The sequence below is a fragment of the Hemicordylus capensis genome, chromosome 2 (assembly GCF_027244095.1).
Source record: "Hemicordylus capensis ecotype Gifberg chromosome 2, rHemCap1.1.pri, whole genome shotgun sequence".
In the NCBI taxonomy this organism is placed as follows: Eukaryota; Metazoa; Chordata; class Lepidosauria; order Squamata; family Cordylidae; genus Hemicordylus; species Hemicordylus capensis.
The window spans coordinates 295,838,684-295,848,141 of NC_069658.1; the positions used below are offsets into that span (position 1 = coordinate 295,838,684).

General features: G+C 47.0%; 1 protein-coding gene across 1 annotated transcript; it reads right to left on the reverse strand.

Moving 5' to 3' along the window:
• Window positions 1-1,236: 1,236 nt before the first annotated feature.
• On the reverse strand, window positions 1,237-8,931 carry MRPS25 (mitochondrial ribosomal protein S25). Its single transcript, XM_053302934.1, has 4 exons — window positions 8,687-8,931; window positions 6,848-6,954; window positions 2,742-2,829; window positions 1,237-1,698 (listed from the first exon to the last, which is right to left on the reverse strand). The coding sequence occupies exons 1-4, from the start codon at window positions 8,818-8,820 to the stop codon at window positions 1,506-1,508; spliced, it is 522 nt and encodes a 173-aa protein (XP_053158909.1). The 5' UTR covers window positions 8,821-8,931; the 3' UTR covers window positions 1,237-1,505.
• Between the last annotated feature and the right edge of the window lie 527 nt (window positions 8,932-9,458).

Here is a 9,458-nt window from a genome sequence, read left to right on the forward strand (position 1 = left end):
GCAATAGCAATAGCAATAATGGGCTATGAAGGAAAATTGGCGGGAACGGGTGGCCACGGCCGCTTCCCAAACTCCTCCGCTAAAACCCGCCAGATCAGGGCTGCGAAGCTCGGGGGGGGGGAATCGTCCTCCCCACTCCCCACCACAGATGCCTACTGAGGGGCTGCAAGGGGACGTGATCGCTTAGTGAATGGGAAGCAGGGAGGCTCTGTTAAAGCCTGCACTCCCCTGACCTTGAACCCCTCCTCCTCCTCAGTGGCCGGGCCTGGCAGAGTGTTCTCGGCTGGAGCCGAAGTGCTAGGAACCCCCTCGGACAGCAACCCCTTCCGATGCAGAACCTTAGATACCCCCGGGGTTCCGTCCGCCTTCCTCTTAGCTGCCACCTTCTTGGTGGTCCTGGGGGATCAAGCCTTGGGTGCGGGATGAGCTGCCGCCACCCACTCGGTCCAGCACGCAGAGTGCGCTACGGAGTTATCCGAAAGAGGGAGAGCCCTCTCTCTCGCGCTGCGAGAGGTGTCGGCAGCCACGGCAAGGCTGGAACGCTGAAATCTGCAGCAGAGGCCACGGGCGGCACAAACTTCGTGGAACTGTCTCCCTGAATTCCCCCTGACTAGCACTGAGGCATGCAGGAAAGGTGAGGGGTGGGAGATAAAGGTCCAAATCAAAAGGACAAATGACTTAACTCTCTCCTCAAAGAAACAAGCAACTTTCTTTCAGCACCTGCTGGAAAAAAAACTGAGGGCAAAAAACTGAGGCTGAGAGGATTTCCCCTTCCTCCTTGTGGATTGCCCTGTCTACGAGCAGGAGGTTGAGGTATCCCATAATAGGCAGCAGATACAATCCTCTTCTGAGGGAGAATCCTAATTCCTCCTATTTATGGAAAAGTATGTAGGCCAGCCAAACTGCAAAAGCACCAGAACTCTCTTCAGCCACTTTATTTCTATAGACTTAAGGGCTAATAATTTGTTGCTTTTGAAACTTAAAAGCAGAAATCCTTGGCAAGCTGAATTCCACATACAGTATATTTTTTCTGGGTTCTTAACAGACATACTACACATCCCTGACATAATCCAGATACATGTTAAAACCACTGTGACACCAGTGCTCACAAGGCTTGCTCAACTGAGTGGAGAACCTGTCCCGAGAAGCACATGCCCACATCGTGTAAACAGGATTTTGTATTGAGGCAGTTGTGTGTTAGGCAAGAAGGAACATAATTCACTAAAGCAATGGAGCGAGAGAGATTTGTTATTTATTTATATATCACCAGTTTTGAAATCCAAGTATTTACATTACAATCCCAAGGAGTCCATCAGAAGAGCAAGTCCCTGAATTAGTTTTTTAAAGAGACATTCGTCATTATTCACTGTATTAAGTAAGTCCAGTTATGTGGCTGCCACTGAAACTATCTGTTGAAGAACTTGCTGTTTTCATCCAGGTTAATGTGGCCAGTTTCTTTGAATCTTTTAATTCCTGCTGCAGGAAAGCTTCATACAGAACTTGACTTAGGAAGTAGCGCTGTCTTTCATAGCACGTTTATACTTGCCAGTCATCTCTTTTGGTAATGGCACTTTACCAGGGCAAGGAATTTGACCTTCAATTTCGCACATGCATTCCCGCAAATGATATTTTCTGGGACCAAAAGTTGCAGGATGTTGGAGCTTCATTTTTTCCTGTGCTTCTGCCTGGAGTGTTTCCCTACCAAAGAAAAAGAGTTCACTTGCAAGTCAAACCATTACTATTAGTCCATATGACTAGTCAGCATATATGCTGACTAGCAGTAACTCTCCAGGGTTTCAGATAGGGCTCTTTCCCAGCCCTTCCTGGAGATGGAGAGCCAGGGTAGTATAGTGGTTAGAGTGTTAGACTAGGACCGGGAAGACCTGGGTTCGAATCCCCATTCTAGAACCTTCTGCATGCAAAGCAGGTGCTCTACTACTGAGCTACAGCCCCACTTCACAAGAGCTAGACAATGGTCGAGGTGACATCCTAACCAAGCCGCCTGCTTTACGTGCTCGTCTTGCTCCATTGCACCCTTTCACCAAGCTGCTGAGAACACATAGCTCAACTGCTACAATGTGGACTGCCAAGAGCCATTTTATTAGTCATTCAGCATAATACGGTTGTTTCCCCGCAAAATTCAGCACTTTGCTGGTCTTAGGTTGTGGAACTCCTTTACTGTAACAGGCCCTCAACATCTCAGCATTTGGGACAGTGCTTCAGAACCATTTTTGTAATGGTGTTTAGTGCAGAATTATTTACTAGTAACTTGCCTGGGATGAGCAAGAATTACTTGAAGGTGACTGTGTGAGGAAGCCTTTGTAAAAGTAACTGGAGAAGGTTCATTCCAGCCACTCGTCCTTTCAGGCCATACATATACTATAAACAACTAAAGACGTGTGAGCAGGCAGACTACTGACATGATCTCACTGAAAAGCTGCTTCAGATTTCAAGCTGTAGCAGGGGAATATTCCGGCAAACTATCTTCTGTAATGGGGCAGGTAGAAGTTAGATTTATTAAATGTACAGAAGTTGTTTGTAAGCTGGCAGTCCACTACAAACCTACAGCAGCCATGTGGCTTCTTTGTAATCCATCTCTGCAATTAAGACTTGAAGATGCCATGAGCCTTTGAGGATACCCTCTCTCTCTCTGAAGGTTTGTGCCTGTCTTCCAGTTATCAGACATGCCAGACTGGAATATACCATTCCACAGAATAAGACATGTATGCATGCCTACTTACTCGCTTTTACCAAGAATCTTCTTAATATGTTGTGTTATCTCTTTGTTGGTCTTCTCTTCCACATCAACCAGCACTTGCTCTCCAGTATCTGCAAAAGAGAGACTGTAACGTATAGCAGACATGCACTTCCCAGAAATTGCTTCCATTCCTTGATTTAAATGTCTCATGTGCCTGGCATTCGAAGAGTCAGAGGCAGTCTCTCTCTCAATCTCTCTCTCTCTCTCTCGGAGGGATATGAGAGCTGTCTCCGAAAGAAGGAGCAGGCATATTCTCGGTTGCTCCTGAGGGCAGGACTAGAACCAAGGGGTTGAAGTGACAAGGGAGCAGATTTATCCAAGACATTAGGGAGACTGTCCGAACTATAAGAGCTGTTGGGCAGGGAAATGGTCTGCCTTGCAGAGTGGAGGCCCATCTCCTTCACAGGAGGTATGAAGACAGAAGCTGGACAGCCACCTGTCAGGGGTACTGTAAAGGTTTCCTGCCCTCAGCAGGGAGTTGCTGCCTTCCCACTTCTACGATTCAATGTCTAAGCATTCAAATAACAAATTCCACACTTCCTAACCACAAATAAACCACCAAATGTGTATGACGAGCCTTGAGGGGTTTGGTCACTTTCGCTGCTGTAAGGCAAACTGGCCTAATCATGAGTGCAAGCACGATTTTTTAGATTGTGAGCCCTTTGGGGACAGGGAACCATCTTATTTATGTCTTATTTATTTTTCTATGTAAACCACTTTGATAATTTTGTTGAGTGGTATATAAATATTCATAGTAGTAGTAGTAGTATGAGCATCCTGTCATGCCAGTATATCCCTCAGCAGCTTCTGCTCTACAGGTGAAACTCAAAAAATTAGAATATCGTGCAAAAGTTCATTAATTTCAGTAATGCAAATTAAAAGGTGAAACTGATATATGAGATAGACGCATTACATGCAAAGCGAGATAAGTCAAGCCTTAATTTGTTATAATTGTGATGATCACGGCGCACAGCTCATGAGAACCCCAAATCCACAATCCCAGAAAATTAGAATATTGTGAAAAGGTTCAACAGTCTAGGCTCCAGGTGTCCCACTCCAATCAGCTAATCAAACCATAACACCTGCAAAGGGTTCCTGAGCCTTTAAATGGTCTCTCAGTCTGGTTCATTAGGAATCACAATCATGGGAAAGACTGCTGACTTGACAGTTGTGCAGAAAACCATCATTGACACCCTCCATAAGGAGGGAGAGCCTCAAAAGGTAATTGCAAAAGAAGTTGGATGTTCCCAAAGTGCTGTATCAAAGCACATTAATAGAAAGTTATGTGGAAGGGAAAAGTGTGGAAGAAAAAGGTGCACAAACAGCAGGGATGACCGCAGCCTGGAGAGGATTGTCAGGGAAAGGCCATTCAAAAGTGTTGGGGACTTTCACAAGGAGTGGACTGAGGCTGGAGTTAGTGCATCAAGAGCCACCACACACAGACGGATCCTGGACATGGGCTTCAAATGTCGTATTCCTCTTGTCAAGCCGCTCCTGAACAACAAACAACATCAGAACCGTCTTACCTGGGCTCAAGAAAAAAAGAACTGGTCTGTTGCTCAGTGGTCCAAAGTCCTCTTTTCTGATGAGAGCAACTTTTGCATCTCATTTGGAAACCAAGGACCCAGAGTCTGGAGGAAGAATGGAGAGGCACACAATGCAAGATGCTTGAAGTCCAGTGTGAAGTTCCCACAGTCTGTGTTGATTTGGGGAGCCATGTCATCTGCTGGTGTTGGTCCACTGTGCTTCATTAAGTCCAGGGTCAACGCAGCCATCTATCAGGAGATTCTGGAGCACTTCATGCTTCCTTCTGCAGACGAGCTGTATGGGGATGCTGACTTCATTTTCCAGCAGGACTTGGCACCTGCCCACACTGCCAAAAGTACCAAAACCTGGTTCAATGACCATGGGATTACTGTGCTTGATTGGCCAGCAAACTCGCCTGACCTGAACCCCATAGAGAATCTATGGGGCATTGCCAAGAGAAGGATGAGAGACATGAGACCAAACAATGCAGAAGAGCTGAAGGCCGCTATTGAAGCATCCTGGTCTTCCATAACACCTCAGCAGTGCCACAGGCTGATAGCATCCATGCCACGCCACATTGAGGCAGTAATTGCTGCAAAAGGGGCCCAAACCAAGTACTGAATACATATGCATGCTTATACTTTTCAGAGGTCCAATATTGTTCTGTTTACAATCCTTGTTTTATTGGTTTCATGTAATATTCTAATTTTCTGGGATTGTGGATTTGGGGTTCTCATGAGCTGTACGCCATGATCATCACAATTATAACAAATTAAGGCTTGACTTATCTCGCTTTGCATGTAATGCGTCTATCTCATATATCAGTTTCACCTTTTAATTTGCATTACTGAAATTAATGAACTTTTGCACGATATTCTAATTTTTCGAGTTTCACCTGTATATGGGTCAGGGACAAGTGAGCAGACTTGGGGCCTGCAAAGGGTAGTTTTCCACCCCAGTACCAGTGGCAAGAGGAGAAGCAGCCGGCATCATGTCAGAGTCTCCAGCCACTCCCTCCACTTCAGAGCGGTGTACAGTGGAGAACTTCAGTAGTTCCCAGCCTCCCCTTTGCAAAGTTCTGAATGACCTTAGAATAAAGATGCAGCCCATAAAATGCCTTAGAACTACAAGATGCAGCCTAGATGCTCCCTTTCATCCTTCAAGTAAGACCAACATAGGAAAATCTCTGCCAAACAGCCCAGAAAACCAAGTATAAAAACCAATCTATTGCTTGAAATCACTCATAAGGCAAATATAAAATTCCTCATATGTAGACAATACTGAGCTCGATGGACCAATGGTCTGACTTGGTAGAAGGCAGCTTCCTATGGTCCTCGTGATGCATACTGTGATGCATGTGGGGGCAAAAAACCTCCAACTTAACATATACACTGATGGGGTCTGAGCTGTTTGTGAGTGACCAGGAGAGAGATCTTGGGGTCATGGCAAACAGCTTATTGAAAGTGTTGACTCGGTGTGCAGCAGCTGTGAAAAAGGCAAATCGCATGGTAGGGATCATTAGGAAGGGGACTGAAAATAAAAATGCTAATATTCTAAAGCTCTTAGACAACTCTATGGTGCAGCCACATTTGGAGTACTGCATGCAGTTATGTTCAACACATCTTGATCATAATCTTGACTGATTATTTATTAGGCTTGTGCGTGAGGCTTTGGTCAATGCATCTTAAGCAGGACATTGTAGAACTGGAAAAGGTGCAGAAGAGGGCAACCAAGATAATCAGGGGCCTGGAGCACCTTCCATATGAGGCTAGGCTACAGCATCTGGGGCTCTTTAGTTTGGAAAAGAGGTGATTGAGGGGAGACATGATTGATATGTATAAAATTATGCATGGAGTAGAAGAGTGGACAGAGAGAAATTTCCCTCCCTCTCTCACAACACTAGAACCAGAGATAGTAAAAATCCAATTTTATAAATAATAGAATTGTAAAATACACTTCTTTCTTTCCACGTTTATGGATGTGTGTGTTCGTGTTCATGTGCGCACATGTGTTATTATCTATAATGGCACATAATAATGCATACTAGCTAGCCCCGCACAGAGCATCTGTGCGCTCTTTGGGGCCGGCGGTTACCTCTCCCCTGCCCCTCCACCTTCTGCCCCAGTCTCCGCTTCTGGGCCCAGCCACCTCTCCTCCCCACCGCCTCTTCTCCCCCCCCACACTTTCTTTCCCCCCTCTTGGGCCTTGCCTCCATGGCCGGGCCTGCCACTGCCTCTGGCCTCTGCGACCAGGCCCGCCGCGGCAGCAACCAATCCTCCTGGGTGCACCTCAGCCAATCAGGCGCGTCCACCGCCCAGCCAATCAGCAGGGTGCTGGGACACACATTCCAAGGCACACCCAAGAGAATTATATATATAGAAGATGTGTGCACATCTATTGGCATGTCCCCTTCAAAAAGGTAATGTTACCACTTTTCCCCCCTATCTACCACTCAGAGAGTTCTACAACTGTTAGTCTGAGAAAGATTTTTCCATGAGGGAAGGGTCTTCAAATGCACTTCAGCGAACGCTGAACTACACATACACATGCGCGTGCACTTACCTAAATAGAATTTTAAGAATGGTGAAGGTGTCATGTTCTTAAACATCACAATCTGTAGCCAAGGATTTTTGTACTGAATTTGAGGTATGTTGAAAAACACAAATTTTCTATGGGAAGAGAAAAATCAGCATTATTTTTGCATGGTAACACTTCAGATCTACAATCCACATTTGCACCCATGAATTACACTTTGTGGTGCCAACAGGGGATAAAAAATCTAGACCTGTGCCACGGATCCATATAATTTCTATACCATCCTCAACCTTGACCCAAATCATAATTTGTACATGGAGTTACACAGCTCACATTCATTCATATCTAACTTGGCACAGAGGCACCTTTTAACATGGTGATTCTCTTTATTTAGCAGGGGGAGAGTAACTGGCCCTATCCACCCCCAGCACAGTACCTCCAGTGACTGTTGCTGGTGTCTATCTTAAGTTTCTTTTTAGATTGTGAGCCCTTTGGGGACAGGGATCCATCTTATTTATTTATTATTTCTCTGTAAACTGCCCTGAGCCATTTTTGGAAGGGCGGTATAGAAATTGAATTATTAATAATAACAACAACAACAACAACAACATCCACAGATGACACCATAAATTTTATTTATTTAATGACATTTTTATTCCACCCAAGGTCATTATGGCAGCTTTCAATCTAGCTCCATCTTAGTTATATTACAGAACAATAGCAATGAATATATCCAGTCTTTTGAAACCTCTGTGGAGCTTCTAATCTTGCCAATGGAAATGGGAGGGAGAAAAAGGCAAAAGAGCTAGCATAGTGTAGTGGTTAGCATGCTGGACTAGGACCGGGGAGACCAGAGTTCAAATCCCCATTCAGCTTGCTGGGTGATACTTGCTGGGTGCCTCTGGGCCAGTCTCTCAGCCTAACCTCCTTCACAGGGTTGTTGTGAAAGAGAAACTTAAGTATGTAGTACACCGCTCTGGGCTCCTTGGAGGAAGAGTGGGATATAAATGGTTTTGTTTTGTTTTTAAAGGCATGTGTGTATATATAAAGACACCTGAATAGGCAAAGCAGATTCTAAATTTTGAAAAGATTGGGTTCCCCCACTACTGTTTCTCAATCCAAACATATATATATTTATTTATTATTTTATTTATATACTGGCGCTCTCCTAGGCAACGTATGTCATGCTGTGCAGGAGATGGCAATGGTAAGCCCCTCCCGTATTCTACCAAAGAAGAACCACAGGGCCCTGTGCTTGCCAGGAGCTGACACTGACTTGAGGGAACACTTTACCAGCACTTTGTATTTTGCCCGGAAACCTCGTAAGATGGTCTCTCCAGACACCCCAGAGGCCAATCTAACTGCTGCTCGTTGAACCAAGTGAAGTTTCCGAACCACGTACAAACATGTCTGGATCCCAATGGGCAACCACGTCGATCTCTTGCAGTAAGTTGTGCAGCACCTTCACGGCTGTGGCATAGGCTGTAGTGAGCGACTTGCCATAGAGCCTGAGCAGCTTCTCGAGGCTCTTCCTCCATCCGATACCATTAGGAGGTCTCTACGGAGGCACAGCCGCGTTGGTCGTTTCGCACGCACGAGCCTCACTCCCAAGGGGAGCCTCCCCCGCTTGAATGCGGACTGCTTGCTTCACCTGCAGGATGGAGGCAAGCGCCTTCCCGCCCTTCCTTGACGAGCCCAGGCTAGAGCAGCCTTCTCTCCGCATTGGCACCGCGCGCACAGACCCTGAATGGGGAGCCGGAAGGTTGCGCCTGTCGAAGAGCAACCTCCCCCTCCTACGCCCTGGCGGGCAGACTGCCTTCTTCGGCTGCCCCACAACACGAAGGGCCCTCGCTTCACGGCACTCACCTGGCCCCCTCGCTGGGCTCCCCACGCGTGTTGTAGTTGACAGTCATCACCTTCACCGAGTCCTTGAAGATGATGTCCCCCTGGCTCAAGTACTGAAGCGTCCTCCGGATGGGGTATCGGCCTATCATAGGCATGGCTGCGGGACGGTGCGGGGCAGCCGCAGCCACGCGCAGGAGGAAGGCTGAAGTGCGCACGCAGCCGCTCTCCAACCCGGGAAGGAAGCGACCCACGCAGCCACCCACCCGGTCCGCCGGTGCCAAGGGGAGGAGGAAACATGGAGCCACCTCCTGCTCGATCGCAAGGCCCTGTGGGAAACGTAGTTTTACTGGGAAACAGATTGGGTCCGAAGGCTGGATTTAGAAAGAACTCAAGGGCATAGGAGCCGAAGAAAGGCCGAGTCTCAAAGCGTCGGGAGAGGAGGCCCGGCCGAAAGTTAGCCAGCGGCAGAACTGTTCGGAATGGCGTTTGGCTACGCTTTGCGGTGCAGTCACCACCTTCTGAAGGCAGACGTGTCTGTGCAGGTGCTTGGCTGCCCTTTGTGGTTAGGGGCGCGGATTTCGAAGATGTGTATTCAGCGCGGATGTCCATTTGCGGGCGGCAGGAGTGCCAGTCTTTCATTGCAGACATTCTTGCACTAAATGAAGAAGAGCGCCTTCTTATAAATTGCAGTGCCCCTCAGCATATGCACAATACTGGACCGCTGTAAAGGAAGCCAGCTCCAATCTTTCTCCCTCTCTCTCCCTTTTAATGGCTCTAAAGAACATTGGTCTCA

Coding starts and splice junctions, on each gene's coding strand:
- MRPS25 (XM_053302934.1), bottom strand. CDS start 8,820: ATGCCTATGATAGGCCGATACCCCATCCGGAGGACGCTTCAGTACTTG. Junction 2,830..6,847: donor ATTCTTAAAATTCTATTTAG/GTAAGTGCACGC, acceptor TCTCTTTTGCAG/ATACTGGAGAGCAAGTGCTG. Junction 1,699..2,741: donor AAGATTCTTGGTAAAAGCGA/GTAAGTAGGCAT, acceptor TTTCTTTGGTAG/GGAAACACTCCAGGCAGAAG.